This window comes from Monodon monoceros, unplaced genomic scaffold, assembly GCF_005190385.1.
Source record: "Monodon monoceros isolate NGI ecotype Baffin Bay Population unplaced genomic scaffold, NGI_Narwhal_1 Super_Scaffold_1, whole genome shotgun sequence".
NCBI classification, from domain to species: Eukaryota; Metazoa; Chordata; class Mammalia; order Artiodactyla; family Monodontidae; genus Monodon; species Monodon monoceros.
The window spans coordinates 3860117-3879162 of NW_021703765.1; the positions used below are offsets into that span (position 1 = coordinate 3860117).

Genomic DNA, 19046 nt, shown 5'->3' on the forward strand with positions numbered 1-19046 from the left:
CTGATCCGTAAGACACGCAGCAGGCTTACTTTATAAATACGTAAAAGCAGACGCATTAAAATCTTGTATTATTCAAGCACAATTTTCAGTAGACCCTCAAGTGCACAGAGTTTACAAAAATCGAAAAGACAGGCAATCCAGGGCCAAGAACGAATGCGGGGGGCCCCCCTGGACTGGCTGCCTGCTGAGCGGCAGGCTGAGGGCCGGGTGGCTGGACTGACCTGTATGCTGCCTGCGGTGCTTGGTGAGGGCATGCCGGGTCCCGCCAGCAAAGCCACACAGGTCACACAGGAACGACTTCTCGCCTGTTGCAACAATAAACAGATGAGGGACTGCAGAGGTCACAGATCATTAAAACATATCTATCAAGGCTTTCAGGGTTACTAATTCCTCCAATCAAATGTTTCCATGTAAATATGTCAAATGGGAATGAAATTACCACTGCGGTTTATTGACTGTGATAAAATCTGAAAAGCACCACTGAACATAATTACATACTTGTCAGACCCATAAAAATTAGCTTTATTATCAATGGAATGGTTTTGTACAACTTCATTTCTGGTAGATGTCTTCCAGATGGGGCTGCTTTATGCACTTGAACAGTTTTTATGCATATCCTGATTTTTTACAATTCCCATACATCTGGACTTTCTGAGCTGACTAAAGATTGCTTGGAACTGTTAATATACAGTATACATGATTCTGCTTAAATAAAACATACTGAATTTTCTAACAACTGAAGGATATTGAATCGGTTTCACCTGATTCTATCAGCATCTTCTTTAATAACTTCCTCCTTAACAATATGAATTGAACAGTTTCCCTGAATATACTGAAGACCCCAAGTAACGATAAAATCTACATTTACTCAACTCAGCGCTGTTTATGTTCCTCAAACTTCCATGGCACAAAAAAGGAGGTCTAGGGATTGCTAAAGAAATTGTATAAAAACTCCTATCATTCGTCTTTAGTGATAACTCTTGACTGGAAAACTCTGCAACAATTAGAGTCAGATTTGGCAGACTTTGTTAAAAATGTTTAAATGCTCATTTTTAAAAACATTTTTACACAAGCTAACATTCTGCCCTACAGTTTATAAATGCAATCTCTCTCTATTCTACAGCATATTTGGCCAATAAGTGCTGGCACCTAGACAGTTTATCCCATAAGGCTCCCAAAGAAGAGAAAAGGAGAATAAAAATGCTAACACCTTGGAGAGAGTCAGTGAAATTATAAAATACTTTTCAAAAATAAAACAAATCATTTTATCTATCTTTATCTACTTTATTCATGTGAATGTTTCATGCAACAAGTCTTTCAAGGGTTTTTGCCCACGTAAGCCTGCTTTGTTCTAAAATGTTTAGGTGTCTTACAATAGAAATTTAGCTTGAGGTGTTGTGGAAATGGTAATTGCCTTTTTAAGGTTAGAAAAAATAGTAAACATAGGAAGGCAGAGTAGCTACCGTAATCAGAAAGAGTCTTCCCTTTACCCGAGAGCAATACTAGCTTCTCTAATTTAAATGAACATATATTAATAAAGAGAGTTTTAACCAAATTATGTTTAATCTTATTTCCCAATGGTACGTTAAAATGTTCATTATTATCATTTATAAAATAAAGCTGAATTTAAGTATTTTTCCTATCTTTACTTCCCTATTTTGGGGTTAAGTTCATTCCGTGGCATCATTATATCAATACAGAAAAAAAGAATAGAGTAGATGGGCTGTGAAGAATAAAGTTTAACTGCAATCACTCATTTAATTATTTAATCAATTTGAAATATAAATCTTTCTAACTAGCTGTATTATCAATTAAATAACACTGAAAGTGGACTTTTTTTAAAATCCCCAAAGATAATTTGCTCGTTAATATTAACATACTATTCTGTGTTGAGACAAAATTGTTCTCTACAATTTATTCATCACCACAGCTTTGTGGGCATTAACCCCTTCGAGTGTGCGGAAATGTGTGTACTGTGGTCCACACATGCACACACAAGCTCACACACACCTACGCATCTGGTGGTATGTGGCAGAGAAGAGACTGGTGCTATGCTACCCAGCCAGCAAAACACCTGATGAGGAAAGAGTATCCTTACTATTTCTGGACTCAAGCAGACTATGATTCCTTTCCCTCGTTTATGAACTTCTTTGCAATCTGTATCTTTCTTGTAAGATATAAACATTAACAGACAAGACAAATCCTAATGAAATTTATATTTTTTACAGGTATATGTGCTGCATGTAATGAAATTTACATTTTTACAGGTATATGTGCTGCATGTATATACTAAGTTTTATTCCCTTTCCTATTTTAAGATATGTATAGGCACAAAGGCAAAATTATCAATTTTCCATGTGATTTGGTTCTAGATATATTAGTGACCTTGATTTTTTGACGCGCAGGATTTTTATCTAGGATGTTAGTCTGCAATGTATTGTATGTCATATTTACCTTGGTGGCTTGATTTGTTTGTCACTCTAAATTCAATTTTCACTTGCCCTTTTTTTTTTTTCTTTTCCAAGGGGGTAGGGGGAGTTAGGGTTGGATAGTGGGCAATTGAGTATTTTTCAAGAAAAGAAATTTTAAGAAAAAACTAAATGTAATATACTCAATAAAAAGGGGGTTCACTTAACATGCCATATTTATATGAGAGCAGAGCTATAATAGGAGACTTTTCTTAACAACTTGAATTAGTTTCAAGTGTGCCATTTTGCTTTCAAATGTAGAAAGACACGGAAACCAATCCTTTATTTTCTATTAGAAAACAGCCACTGTCCCCTATCTCTCATTATGGTGCAGACTACAAGACCTAACAACAAAAATCCATATTATTGATCCAGCCAAGTCTCCACAATTATTCTTTAGAAGGAAACGCCAACGATAAATTACATCTGCACTGGCTTTTCATCTGCTGTTCGATATAAGTGATCTTTCAGGGCAGGCTGGAGACCTTAAATCGTCAACGCCCTTGTCAAGGAAGCTAAGGAGGCCTGGGCTTCCCACAAACTGCTTCAGAAGAACTTTTAACCTATAATTTCTAACAATAATACAGGATTCTTGGCAATCAGAAGAACATTTGGGAATGCTGATTAAAATTTATTTTTTCCTTGAAGCAAAACACTTTCTGAGAGCTGTAAAGAGGAAGGAGACCACAGAACAGCAAATGGCTCCCAGTGATGTCGCCACAGTGAGATACGGCAAGCGCTCGACTACACGCTTGTAAGGAGTTTAGGGGCCCTCTGTCCTTAGATAATGAAAAGCATGTCATATACATTGAATAGAACCACAGGGCAGGTAGGAGAAATATATTCATGAAGGTCCAAACTGAGAGGTCTCAGGACCATGCCTAGCACAGATGTATTCTGTGTGCTGCTTTTACTATCAGTTGGTTTAAATTCCAAACAGTCCACTAAATGTTTTGATGTAAAATGTATGTGAATTCGTACTTTTTCAATTATCTAAAAAATTTATACTAGCTAAATTCAGTTTAGTCTCTTTGTAGTAATTTCAAAAACTCTTGGATCTGATAGTATTCTCTTAAGAGAAATATTAAATTGATTTAAAAAATTTCAAGTGGTACATAAAAACCAAGATTCAATAATGTTCAGAAACATTATGGCACGGAGTCCATATCAGTAACAAATATAACACAAGTTCTCTATGAAAATTTAATCTCCTCAAATGATCTTCTATAATGATCACACCTAAAAAGATATGTTTAAACACATACACATATATGTACCCACACACAACATAAATCAGCTTTGAAATATGAAACTTATTTTATGTGAACACATGCACGTGTGCACACGCACACACACAAATATTAAAATGTCACTTAAAAATTACGCTGAGCATCATCAAAACACAAAGCATTGATGCCATACCTTTTAACATATAATTACCACAATCTTAAACTCTTCAAACAGGGATTCCTTTCTACGGACTGCTGCTGCGACGACCACCCCCAACTACCACCACCACTGGGCCCAGGCGGACGGGCACACCTGTGTGCGTCCTGTAGTGGTCCTTCATGGCGGAGGCCGTGAGGAAGGAGTAATGGCAGGTAGGCCAGGTACACTTGAATGGCTTCTCCCCCGTGTGGAGTTTCATGTGGTTGTTCAGGGCCCACTTCTCTGTGAAACTTCTATCACACAGGCGGCATGTGAATTTCCTGCATGGAGTGGAGAGAAAAGGATGCAAATATTACCCTCACGGGAGCACCTCGGGCCCCGACAGGTGCCGCTCCAGCCCTGCAGTGTGGCGAGTTCAGGGTGTCGCGAGGAGAACTGCGGGCCTGGTCTGTCATGTCTGTATAACCAGGCATTGATTTTTCTGTCCAGGCCTGGCACTTCAGCCATTTATTCTCTGCTTTGCGGTTGGGCCCAACGGGTTTGAAAAATTCTGTTACAGTCCAGTCACCCCTGAGGCAAATGTGAGAACAGATTTCACCTGTACAGGCCTACACCACTTATCCAGGGCACAGGCTGTCAGAGCAAAGGCTAAATGAAAAGCTATCCGTGCTAAACTACTCAGACACCCCTGCTCTCTGCCAGGCGGAGGCAGCTGGGGCCGGGCGGCACTCAGAGCCCAGCCCGCCCGGAACGGCACACACCACACTGCTCCCTCGGAGGAGAGGCACACTCCAGGGGCGTCTCCTTTTTAACAAGGTGTCCTTCTGGGTTACCACACAGGTACATAAAAAGTTCCCTTTGATAAGAATAAAAATAAGATTATAAATACAACTTTTCATAAAGTATGCCTTTGAGAAAAAGAAACCTCAATTATTTCCTGTATGGGATGAAAACTGAAAATAACAAATCAATACTCACGTCAGAAAATATTTCAGCCCCACAGTTCCCAGTTAAAGATCTCTGAATACCTTTAATAATCCAGGCAATATGAACCATCAACAAAAAAACTTTAATACTTTCTCTGGTCGAGCTTCTGTCCCTTTTCACTTGCATTCAGGAAATCACCACTAAAATTTACTTTTGATTTCTAATACAATTTAGTTTAAAGCAATCTCTGTGACTAACAAAGTAGTGTCCAGCTAATTAATTCAGGATAATGAACAGTCAAATAAAAGAAAATTAAAACCCAATATTCAAAATTAAAATATTTTAATAAGTTGATAAGCACAATGCCACAAAAGAGACAGACTATGGCAGCTTGATTTGACTATCGTAAGTTGGTCTACACTTTTAGCAAGTTAATACAATTTTAAAAATAAGATTATAATACCTGCGTTTTAAGTTATGATATAAATAAGGAGATATAAAGAGTATATTCTTTACATAAATGCTTTTAACTAAAATTTTACAAATTTTCTTAGTCCCATAAGGGTAGAAAAAAAAATTCCAAGCTCCAATTAATTAATTTTCTCATTTTGAGGCAAATGTGGATTACTTTAACAAATTAATCATTCAGGTTTCACAAATTCTTAAGAATCGAATTATAAAATTACCTTTTAAAAAACTCTCTCTTCATTTGTTATATGTAGTAATATTTTTATAACATTATATTTTAAATGCAACAGAAGTAAAAACTGCTAAATATTTAAGAAATGCCATATAAAATATCTTAAGTGCTTCATTAATATTAAAATTGCCAATTAATATACTTATAGAATGTATGTGTAGAGAAACTATGTTTACGCCACTCAACACAGACCGACTTTGAAATTACTGTATCATTTGATCATTGCTTACTGGTACTAGAGAATGACAAACATAACTAAATACTTAGAAATGCGCTGTAAAAAAATAACATGTCCGTATATCTCTTTGACGGGTCTTCATGCATTTAACATTTCAAAACCATGACAGGGATCTTATTTCCAAGATAAATTCCCCTATCTACTTATTTCTTCATGTATTTATTGTGGATCTAACCTCCTCCTAAAAGAAATAAATAAGGAGGTTAATTAGATGCTATCTTTTAACAAATAGTTACTCCAGACTGTATTACAACTTTATGAATGACAAAATAAATCCCTCATTTTTAAATCTACCATGATGTACATTTTAAAAAATTACATCTATGAAACCTCAATATATGTACTCTATTACTCATACATAATAAAAATGTTAAACTAGAGCTTAGAGCCTGTCATGATATGACAAAAGCCAGATAACAGAGAACTAAGGCCACCGCCTGACTTTCAGAAAACCTCACATGTTCTACAATTTGCTTTATGAAAATAAGTGCGTGCACTGGTACTTTGAAAAGAACCTGAAATGTTACCAATGTAAAGTGTCCTTATAAAGACTAAGACCTACTCATCAGTGGGGGGTTTCCCGGAACTGCACAATTCTGAGCCTCAAACACTGTAAGCTATCTGCCACCATGCAACGAGTAAGGACGACGTCCATCCAAGGGATCCGCTCTCCTGGGGGCCTTCAGGAAGCCCACCTGGATGTGTCACTAGGACAGAGCCTAAGTGAAAATGTGCAGTTCCGCTCTGCCACGAGAACCCAAGAAGAAGAGGTATCACTGTGTATTCTGCATGTACTTCAGAAAGACCTGAACACCCACTATAGCACAAACACTGTTCGAGACGGTAGAAACAAAGAGGGAAAAGAGTCAGATTTGGCTCTCAAGAAAATCACAGGCTCCTACGTGAGGAAAATCCTTCACGAAGATAACCTCAGTGCCAGGAAAAAACGTAAAAGGCCATCATAAATTTAAAAGAAGAAGCAATTAATGGGACAGGGCGGATTAAAGAAGGTTTCCCAGAGATGGCATTTAATTTAGATGTTGGAAAGCAGGTGGATATGCAGAGCCAGCAGGGAGGAAGGGTAAGGGGCAGTGCGGGGAGAGGCAGAGTGATGGGAGCTCCAGGCCCCGACAGGCTGTGTCAACTGTGGCTCTGTCGGCTGCTGCCCCTCAACTGGGGATGGCCATCCAGTTTCCCAGGTATCAGTGAAGCCCCGGGACCTACATTAGACTGGGTTAAATGATATAAATGCTTTTCTATCCCCACATGGTGGTCTTCCATCAGAAACTTCTTGTTTAACTGAATTGACAATATATTAAAAAGAGATCTATTTGGCATAAAATTCGCTAGTCATCTCTCCTTTTGTGCAGGGAGTTACAAAGTCAGTCAGTTGAAGGATGTACAACGAGTGACAATCACGTAAAAGTACAACCTAAAAGGACAAACAAGATAAGCACACAACAGTATGATGGTGTCTGGTTCACCGTATATCCTATGGCCCATAAAAGTGCCTGGTACCCAGAGGTATTCCATAAATAACTTTGGACCAATGGGATGAAGGGAACTCGTGGTGAAGAGTCTCGCTCCTTACGTAATTTCACCAGACTCAGAGCGGGAATGTGAGATCCGTACACGACAGCAACAGGGGTCATTCAGGCCGCCCAGGGCTCGCGATCCTCATGCTGTTTGGTCTTTTCTCCTTCCTCAGCATTTGTGTTTATTTTATAAATGTCAATATTTCAAACATACAGAAAATGACAGAGATGCAAATCTACCACCAAGGTTTATGTACCCAGATGATAATATCCATGTTTGCCATATTTGTTTCATATCCTTCCTCCGGTATTCTAAACTTTTTAAATTAATTTTTTAAATTTAAATATTTATGAACTGAATTAAAAAGAAAAATGGTATGGCAGGCCATGGCACAGGGACAGCAAAGGTGCTAAGGAGAAGGCCACGTCTGCGGGAGAGCACGTGGAGGCCCACATCATTTCCGCTCTGATGTAATCGAGCTACTTTATAACGTTTGATAAAAAGTTCAAAATGCCAAATAGTGCTACGGACTTGTAATGAAACAGGGCAGTTTGCCATCTCCCCTTTCCTCAGTCTGCACTAGATGTTTCTACTGGATATAAAGTGATCTTAGAAGGTTTCAAAAGAAAAATAAAATCAGAAGCAAAGTAGATTAAAATGGTACCAGACTTCTCAAGAGCAAAGCAGGAATTAGAAGACAATGTAGCAATGGTCTGAACATTTTGCGGGCAATGATCTTAAACACAGAATATTCTGCGTCGTCGCACCTTCGAGTGGTTCCTACCAAAGGGTGCTGTCATTACAAAGTTCCTGGCTTCCAGGGATTATTATCCAGTTGTTTGCTGACACTTTTGGAATAAAACCCATTTTCGTGTGGGTAACTGTCATGGAAAAGTCAGTTAAGAGTTCATCTTTGAATGTAAATTCCTAAGTATTCCTAAATTAAATAAGGGCTCCTGGATTAAATTCTAAGCATTTTTCTAGTACTCTCAATATATTTACAGTATGTTTATTTACTGTTACATGTGCTGTTTTATCCCCAGCACCACCACTCCAACACACACACGTGCGCGCACACACGCGCACACACACACACGCACGCACACACACACACACACGCAGAATGGCTCTGAGCCTGTGTTCTCGGTGTTAAAACCGGTGGAAGATCTTCTTCGCTGAACTCACTCATGACATGACTTGTAAAACAGAGTCGTGACTAAAACCCACATATCTAGACTTAAAATTTTAAAGACACGATACTAAATATCCTCATTGTTATACATATAACAAAAACTTAAAAATTTCATGGAGGTTTCGCAAGGCATTATGTACATACAAAGTTAAACTAAAGAATTAGTAGGGAGCTGAATTATTTTTATATGATCAATGGTACTATCTTAATAGATACTTCTGCCTTAGACTGTGTTAGAGCAATTGTCTGTTTATGAATGCCTAAAGGGCAGATAAGTTTTGTCAAAATATATAACACTTCTGTTTTGAGTTGCGCCCCTAACTTTATCTTTCCATATTACTACACAAGGTAAGTATCCTAACAAGAGAGTCTATACTCATCTTCTTCAAATTATACTTTTAAATGTTATTTAAAAATTTTAAACCCTATTACGTGGGTTATTCAGTCAATTTATTAGCAAATTAATTAAAAATCTGCACATATCCCATTTACATATGAAGATAGAAGTATTTTGATACTTGGATGCTTTATTACTTTATGATTTTTGAAATACAGTAAGAATTGCCACTAGTATATTTCTATGTTCTTTTCTAATCTCTCCAGTTCAGAATAATTCGGAATACAGTTGCTTTAGTGATGCATTTTAGAGCTGTAGATATCCTTTGCCTTTCTCCCGGAAAGCCCAGTCTGGGTTAACATGATTGAGAAACTCAGGCCCAAGTACAGACATGTTTAAAAAAAAAAAAAAAAAGTATCCCCATTAAGATGTAAACAATCTTAAATATCCATCAGCTGGGGAGTAGAAAAATAATGAGTTTAATCATAAAATGGAATATCATAATGAAGTTAAAATGAATCAATGAGCTACATTTATCAGCATGGGTTAAACAATCTCAAAAAAGTAACTACACTGAAACAAAGCAAGTTAAGCATAGAAATATTAAATCTAAACATATGAGGTCCACATGCAAAAACATGCATGACATCATAATTTGTGAATACTGCTTGTTTCTGAGAAGAGGGGTAAGGCATGCATATGGGGCTAGAGAGCTAACTACAGTTGTACATTTTTGTGTTTTTAAAAGGTAAACAAGGTCATATGTTAACATCTTAAAAAGTGCTTTCATTGTTTTTGAAAAATTCCACAATTTGAAGTGAATATTTTAATTAAGTAATCCAAAATTTCTTTTCTACATGTCACGTCACGTTAATAAATCATACAAATTCATATCTGCAAAAAAACAGCAATGAGCAAGATCTGCTCCAAATGAATGAGCTAAACTTTATTAAAACATTAAATAATCATGCAGTTATTATCTTCCAAAACTCTGAAACAAAGGTGCTGACTGATTCAAAATGATTAACAGTAAACCGATGTTGCAAAACCTTAACTGACAGGTATTGCTGGTCTTTAGGAATAAACACAGAACTGAAAACAATACAAGGCTTGTATGATTCCTAGCAAAACAGTCCAATATACTAATGAATCTGTTTCAACAATTTCTAAGTTACTCGGATACTACCAATACGCAGGCTGTTTCTTTGGGATAACAGCCTCCTTTTAAAATTATTATAATTTAATAATTACATAATAATACACTAAGAGATGAAACGAAAATAGAATATGATGGGGTCTTTGCCCAGTAGGGCTACCTTACAAATTTCTGCTGAGCTGCAAATAAAACTGAAAAACAATCACTTTCTTGAACAAAGAAGCACATAAAAGGCATATGAAGACAACCACTAAAGAGCAACTTCCATCTCAATTAATTCACATGAGGCTTACGCTGAAAAAGTATCCAAAAGATAACAAAGCAAAATGAAGTTCAAGAGATTCTGCCATGGTAAGAAATCCAATACCTATACGCATCGGAACTGTGAGGTGCCTATACTGTTTCTGGCCTAGGAAACATCTGAGGAAAAACATACAATACTGTTTTTAGACTTAAACTACTTATTCATGTAAAACAGGCACTAAATCCACATTAATTACCCCAATATTACTCCACAGTAGTCCTGTTCATCTTAAGTTTTAGGAGGTTTCAAGTACTCTCTCTCTCTCTCTATATATATATATGTTTAAATAAAATGTGCAACTTTAAACTGCATGGAAAGTAAGAATCTCTGTTCTCTCTAAATTGAAAATTGAAAAGCTACACTGACAGGTGAGTAATAACAAGGAATACACTCGGGGTTCCTCTGGCCACCTCCTTCCAAATACTTGTGTGTGCGTGTGTGTGTGTGTGTGTGTGTGCACACGCACATGCACGCGTGCATAACAGATCCAAAAAAAACCTGACTCAGTGAATGAAGTTATATCCTGAAACCAAAAATATCTAACACTAATATCCAGATTATTTAAATTAGGCTGGACTCTTGAGAGTGACCTGTTCCTGATTATATATAAAACATGAGCATGATTTATATCAAGAAGCCACAAAGACCTAAGATTAGAAAGGTTTCATTTACTGAATTCAACTCTTCAGAATCAAGTGTGGCTTACAGATGAAAGTTGGAAACCTCCTGTGAGGGCTTTTATACAGCACGCAAGGGAGCCTGCTACTTAAGCCAAGAGTCTTGAGCGCATTTTTTGCCCTGAACAGGTGATAATTAGCCTAATTAACAAGCTAGATCCTTGTTAACTAGTTGGAAAAGAAATTTAACCTCATTCTTGCTGAAGCCATCATTTTAAAACCTCTTACGGTATCATTCAGATTCTAGAAGCTGTGACACATGTTTTCTGGCCCTTTCAGTTCTTTCCAAAGGTTGCAAAGCTTTGTGTCAAAGTTACTTCTGGGAAGAGCATTGGCAGAATATTAATCCCTGGTTGCCTTAGTCTACTAAGAACCAAGAGAATGACTCATTCCAAAGAAAAACATTCAAGGATTACAAGGGCCATGCCCTCAAGATTGAATTCATCCTTCAAAATCCCATTCCCATGAAATTTTTCTTTGTCAAAGAGACCATAAACTCTGGCCTACCCCAAACCATCCTATTAAATTTGACTGGAACGGTGCCCGTTCCACTGCATGTGCTGTATCCAAAACTCCTCAGCACAACAGGGATTAGGAAAGGCTCTGTGTAAAAGACAGTAAATACTTTCTACTCGGTGGGCCCTCAGGTCTTCAATGCAACTTCTCAACTCCGCCTTGGTAGCACAGAAGTAGCCATGGACAGTACATAAATAAGCGTGGCTGTGTTCCAATAAAACTTTATTTACAAAAACAGGCAGTGGGCCTGATCAGGCCTGCAGAGAGTAGTCGGCCTATCCCTGGCTTAGGTGAGGTCGCATCTCCCCACCTGCAGCCCCCCAAAGCACCCTGATCTGTACAGGGTAAAAGAATCTGAATCGAGCACTGCTGGCAAACAAAGGTCCACTAAGCCCCTTCACAGGGTTTGAGAAGTCGGTTCAATCCTGAAATAGTTCATGTTTCCTGCAGGGCTTTCAAACGCCAACATGAGAAGAACAGGTGGAAGGAATTATACTGCATATGAGACCCATTCAGTGCAGGCTGCCCCGTCCTTTCAAACTACCCCCTTTCAAGTGTGTCACAGAGCTGGAGGGCTTGCAAAGTTGAAATAATTTTAACTAACCATAGAAGTCAAGTCCTGGAGAACAAGACATATATTAAATTGCCACAATCCTCTAGTCTGGACTAAATGAAATTTTATTGCTTCAGGTTAGGTAAGAAAACACTGGATTTACGCAAGGAAGGTTAAAACAGCAGTTACAAATAAAGGACTAATGTTACTGTTTAAAGACCATATAAAGAGAATTTCTTTGAAAGCATTGCTCTTACTGATATAAATAATTTGAGCTAAAACGACAAAATGCATTTCAAACCCCATTTACACATTCATCCCAAATGTCTTGACGGATGTTCAGTCTTTGGACATTTATAACACAAGCCTAACAATCTTCAAATTATAATATCTCAGCTACTTCTATATCAACTGATCAATTTTTTAAAAAGTATGTATTGGAATCTACTGTGTGTCTAGCAATGATTCATGCATGTACAGACCTATAAGTGAAGGAAAGATACATACGCCTCCCCAAAAGGAGCCTGTGCCTCAATGGCAGACACTAATGTCAGTGAAATAATTAGAACAAAAGCTCACCACATTCTGTTGGACTTTTTAAAAAAGCTTTTTGAAAAGATGTTTAGAAAAAGCATCGGTGAATATAGAGTGAAGCAGCTGGAAAGGCTTCATGGATGAGGTAGAGCTTCAGGTGAGTCTGAAAGCAGACAGAGCAGACTCTAGTAACAAAGGCCGCAGGCAGTGACAAGCCTGGAGGAGGGTCAGGCAGAGGCGGGGAAGGTGCTGTGTGTGTGAGCCCTGAGCTGATCATGGTAGGGGAGGGAGTGGGGAGCAGGCTGCACAGATGGGGGAAATAAAGTTGCATCCTTTAAGCTGAGTCAGACTGAAATGGCCCTGATAAAAAGACAGAGAAACCTGACTTTGATACGACAAAAGGAACCACCAATCTATTTTTTTTCTTTTCCCCCTCTCCTATCTCCCTTCCATTGTTTGTTTTTCACAATTATTTGACTATAATTTTCTAAGGAGCTACATGTGGCTTTATCCTTCACAAGTGCCCATGATCAAAAAGATACAGTACACTTGTATACAAGCCACAAATATGTACATGTCTGGGAAAAAACCTACCATAACAAGGTGCACATCTGAGATTCATGACAAACTCATTTATACACTGGGACAAATAACACGTAATCTTACAAACAGTATGTCAGCACTAACAAAGACTGCTACGTGTCAAGCTATGTACCTACGGATGCTATAAAAATGTTATTTCAGAGCTGAGAACCTCACAGACTGTACCAGTTGCATGTCAATGGAAAAAGGTTTTACTAAGTTTTCTGATGCTACCCTTGCCAGTTCCAGTATTAACTGTATTAGAATGAATTGGTTGGTAAATATGAATAAGATAGATTTTACCAATAAGAACAAAAACAGGTTTATAGAAAGAAGCGCGAATTTAAAAATCAACTACAAAATCCCCTAAAGTTATTTCCTTTTAATTTTTAATATGTTAACATTAAACACAACTGATATATTAATGGAAGCTGAGTACAAACAAAAACATCTGTCCCAATTCAGACAATCTGTCACAGTCCCACTCATCAAGAAACTACGATCTGTAAGGATTTTATAAAAGTCATAAGGTCTTCACACCATGGTGTTATATTATTATGCCAAGAAATGTGTCATTCACATTACTATATGAAACTTTACTAGGACAAATATACATTGTAAGGAACATCAGGCATCTGTATAGAATGGATGATTCCAATCCCCTTTTGCTAATAAAGCTGACACTTTCATATGAATAAAACTGCTCAGTTCCTGGCATGCCACTGACTCAGAAATAATATTTGGGGTCACATATTCATGCTGCTGGGGAAAGAGAAGTTAATAAGTGTCTGGCCTTGGGCAGCCTCTCTTGAGCCTCAGTAGGGCCATGTAATTTTTATTCCTGGTGTGTATTCACGTCAATATTTCTAAAAATACTGAGCACAAGACATCATTTTATATTACAGTGTAGATCACTGGTGCTCTATAAATAGTAAATCATGAGAATTATCTATTATTTCACAACTGTTTAAAACAGCAATAATAAGAAAGTCATAGTTTCCTACTTGGATTCCTTACGGCAATCCTTGTCAGCTCCAACTCTCCAATGAAGAACTATCAGAGTATTTTAAAAAGAGTAGTAGTTTTCTTAACAAAATTAATAAGCCGAAGACAACAGGCTGATCATGGGTTACACCCCTAACACAGGAGAGTTAAATCTGTCAATACTACAGTACTGTTAGAACCAGCAACTGACACCAGTGTACGTAATTCTCTAAATATTAACATTAGTTAAGGGACAGTGGACCATCGCTATTTATTCAAAATGAGACTTCATACAGGACTCAAGTACACAGTAGGTTAAATGGAAATGTACAAAATAGTATTTCTCTCTACCAAACAATTTAAATTCACCTTCGATATATGTATAAAAAATTATATTTTTTTCCTAAAAAATATTCTTGTACAATAATACTGGAACATGTTCCACAGACCCGTGCATCTTACATACTAGCAAATATGGGATGTTTACACTCTATCCTGTAGGTCTTTATGTATCTACTTTGGAAACAGAATTTCTAGACATTTGAATAGACATGCCAGATTTAGAAAGGGCTGTCCACGCTGATGGTGACTGTGTGATTTGCTGAAGCAGGGAAGGCAGCATTTCCAAACTTAGGTATTTCATTGTCCTGGCCTTTGTCATCATCTCGGCCTTCTAGCATGTCAGGATGATCTAGGGAACCATTTGAGCTCAAGGTAAGATTAGCTAGAAGGGTTGAGATGTATTGCCCAGTAATCTCAGAGTTCAGTACGAAATTGACCCTTTCTGAGACCTTAGTCCGAAGAGCAGCAGCTACAGTACACTTCTAGAGTAAATGTCTTGGAGCATTTGTGCACTGGAGCATCACCAAGACGTGGTGTGAGTTCAGAAGATGAATTCAGCGTAAATACTGCAGAGCCTGATACGGATCATCACTTGCTTTATTTACAGCACAATATTCTGACATTCATACATGTAGAAAGATCGTGTTGTAAGGGATTTGATCTGTTCTTTTCTAAATCATAAGTTCAAGGGAAAGTGCTAACATTGGATTAACATAAAAAACAAGTTTTTAAAGAGTTTTCAAGTTATTGTGATTCAAGTGAGAGAAAGTAGTTAAATACTAAGTAAGCAGTTAAATACTAGTAGTCTCTCCACCATTTCGCACACATGTCCACCATACAATGGGTGTGAAGGAGCCTGCAATGAAACAGGAGTAAAACTATAGAAAGCGCATACATATATGAGGTATATTCGGGTGGAAACAACCTCCTAAATGCAGGGTAAAGCAATTAATTTAGCTTCCTTTCAATACAGAAGAGTATTATTTACTTAAAAAGTTGGATATGTACAGCTATGGAATTCTTTTCTGCAAAACAGATTTGTGGATTTCATCTACTTCTCATATATTCTAAATTATTTTGAAAAGATAAATTCAGACAGGCATCTATAAACACTGAATAGAGATCATTTATACTAATTTTTCAAATCTTCAACACCTCAAACAAAAGACTATGTGGAATAACATCATTCATTATGTACCTTCCAGCATTCAAAATATTAAACTAAGTTTCTTTCTAATATAATTAAATGCATAAGCAAAAACAACTGGAAGGATGTAAGTGATAAAATATATTTATACTTGGAGCAACTATACTGTTAGGGAAGTTAAAATACAGAAATAAGTGAAGCTATCAAAATGACATTAACAACAAAAAAAGACTTCTCAAATATGGGCTGGGAAGGAATAAAAGTGAAAGTCAAAAAGGTTGCTAGTTTAGACTTTATGATATAAAGAAAACAAAACTGCTCAACTCTTTGTATCACTACTATATTTTTTATTAAAGATTCTTCAGACTGAAATACATGGAAATGAATTAAAGTCCAAGAATTATTTCGCGTAAGGCAGTAACAAGGAGGCTTCTGGCCAAGTGGGAGCCGCCGTGAAGGTGCCGTGAGGGTCAGATCTCCCAGGGTGTCAGGCGGGGCCAGCAGAGTCCAGGGGACAGTATTTGAGCAGAGGCGCCGGGAAAGGGCGCAGCGAGAGGAGCCAAGTGTGCCCAGCAGGCAGGGACTGCAGACACCCTGTTCTCCTGTAACTCAGCCACATCCTGCGTCCTGCCAAGCCTGGCACACAGGTGTCTTCAATCAATGTCAGATGCAGCCCAAGAGCAAGACCTGACCTACCCAGGCCAGCAGCTGATCGCAAACGCTCCCTTGACCTGAGAACATGAGAGTCTCATTCTCCTGGTTCCTCCTTGCCTTCTGAAGCCTGGATGACCCACCCGCACTCCTTTGGTGACCTGTACTCTGATGACATCCACGTTTATATCTGAGGTCTAGTCGGTATTTAGCTGCCCACACAACGTCTCCACTGGGATAGCCGACAGGCTTCTCAAATGTCCCGCGTCTAAACCTGGCTCCCAATCTCCCCCAACGGAACCTGCTCTTGACCGTGGTTTTGCCCGTTTAGTTAATGACGTGACTTCATTTTTCCCTTTTCCCTTCACTGTTCATGCCCAAACCTTGGTGTGGTCCGTTACTCTTTATCTCATCCAATCCACTGGTAAATCCTGTGGGCTGGACTTTTCAGATATATTCAGAGTCTGGACGCTTCTATCTACCCCTGTTACTACCACTGGGGTCCAGCTCACCGTGCTCTCACGTCAGTATCATCACGAGAATGTCCAACAGAGCTCCCAGCCTCTGCCATCACCACCCGCTCCCTTCCTGCCATTCAGTCTACTCTCTGCATACTGCAAACAGCGATTCTGCTACAGCGTAAGTCAGACCGCACCAGGCCTCTGTTAAATACCCTCCAATCTCACACAGAAGAAAAAAACCAAAGTCCTTGCAGAGTCCTCCAGAGCCTGACATGGCCTGAGCTGCCATCACGTCCTCCTTCCCACCCTGTGCACACCCCAGGCACAGCGGCCTCTTGGCAGCCCTGGGCCACGCCCCACACAATCGTCTTCAGGAGACTTTAGCACTTTTCCCTCTGCCTGAAAGACTCACGGGGCCCCTCTCCTACCCACAATCAGGTCTAGATCACTTGTCACCTTCTCTCTAACAGAGGCTCCCCTCGCCACCTATGGAGAGCTGAAATACCCCACCCAGCACTCCTGGCTCGTCCCTCTTTCCCTTACTATATCACCACTATTTTAATACTCGCATATATTGGACTTTCAGTGTTGTTTGCTGAATTTCTCCCCACACTGGTATGTAAGCTCGTGAGAGCAGAACGTTTGCCTGCTTTATTTTCTGCTATATCCCCAGGGTCCAACACAGGGCTTAGCACATAGTAGGTACCCAGTAAATAACTGCTCAAATGATGAATTAATTAAATATTGTAAAGGGACAAAATTTACAGAATTAAGCTTATTTTAATATGCAACATACGAAAAAACACACACACACCACACATATACATATGTATGAATAGACAAATAGAAACAGTAGGGACAGATTCACTGTGAATAGTAGTAACCTTGGGTGGGAACTGAGATTTGGCTGAGGAAGACTGGAGGAAGAGGAAGGGCATCAATTTGGGAGAAGGGAACTTTTACTTAGCACTTTATATACTACTGTATTAAAAATATTTACCAACACACGCTCCATTTTAAAATAATATATACGTAAGCAAACAGAGTTTTAAAAGCATAATTCAAAACAAACAGGTTTAGCCAAAATAAATTTTTAAGTAAAATTTAAAAGAATCACTAATTTTATCTACCACTGGCTTTTCTATGCCATACTAACATACAATGTTATTGATACATAGCTGAAACAGAGTACCACAGAGAGAAACAAGAGTTGAGATAGTTATTGAGGCAGTGTAAAATCAGATCTCTAAAAAGAAAGACATTTTTTTCTTCTCAATTTTTGAAGTCAAAAACCTCACTATATTTGTATTCAGATAGTTCAGAAATCAGTGTTCAATGATTTTATAAGCCTACACTGTGAACACCATACAGCTGACAGCTAATCATAGATACTGTTCACTGTAACTGAAGAATCTTCTGTTTGCCATGAGTAACCACATAGTCACAGTTCTGGAAGAGATGGTTCTAGGTATTCAGTAATAGAAAGATACTATCACATTTTTGAGACAGTCAGACCAGCTCTCACTAAAGACCTACCCTTCTTCTACATTTCGTTTAATCCTCTGTTACACAAGAGTCCTGATCTTACTGTGGCTTATGTGCCACTCACAGGTTGACTCTACACCACCTCACGTATATTGACTTTTGAACTGTTTACTACTCTCAGTTACGTACATTCCCTAAAAGACCCAAAACAACTCAGGGACGTTAGATTTTCAACTTCTTGATATCTTTCACAGTAGTAAGGGCAGGAAAGTGATGTATTAAGAAACATTTATAACATTTAATAATCATATATAACTAAAATTTACTGAAGGCTCAAAACACGGCAAGAAGTATTCTGATAAATGAGTTTCCCAATGACATGTTTAAAACTGCAAACAAAGCTGCTTGAAGGAGGCCATGCCACAGAAGTGAAACAGCCGCCCTGACACCAACTTAGCTGAGACATCAGTGCTCTGGTTGTTCTTTTAGCCTGAATTTCTACACATGTCACATGCAATGGAGTTCAAACAAAATACTTCCAAAATATGTCCCAACAATGAAACCTTACAGGTCTAATTTCAATTAAATTTCCACTTAGTCTGGTCCTAAGGATGTGTTCCCAAAGACCCAAATTCATGAAGCGATGCTACCAAAGGCTGTTCTCTCCAGTATGGGAAAGAAGGGTTCTGAGGCCAAGAGTCAATCGAATATATCTGTCTGGGATCAACCAACCATCATTGTTGATGAGAGATTCTATCTCCTGAAAGGCCCTGTCTTTCTATTTGTGGGGGTCTATGTGCAGTCCAAGTGCTAGTTAATTCTCCACTGGAATAAAAAGGCTGACTTCCAGGAGACAGAAGCTTGAAC

At 38.4% G+C, this 19046-nt stretch overlaps 1 protein-coding gene across 4 annotated transcripts in view; it reads right to left on the minus strand.

Annotated features, from left to right (window-relative positions):
- The window catches only part of ZNF407 (zinc finger protein 407), a 418202-nt gene that overhangs the window by 172922 nt on the left and 226234 nt on the right, over positions 1-19046 (minus strand). For all 4 annotated transcript variants that reach the window (XM_029229939.1, XM_029229948.1, XM_029229956.1 and 1 more), the window contains exons 5-6: positions 4011-4177; positions 222-305 (exon numbers count right to left, since the gene is read on the minus strand). In XM_029229939.1, coding sequence (XP_029085772.1) covers positions 222-305; positions 4011-4177 — 251 coding nt within the window. The remainder of the gene's footprint in view (positions 1-221; positions 306-4010; positions 4178-19046) is intronic.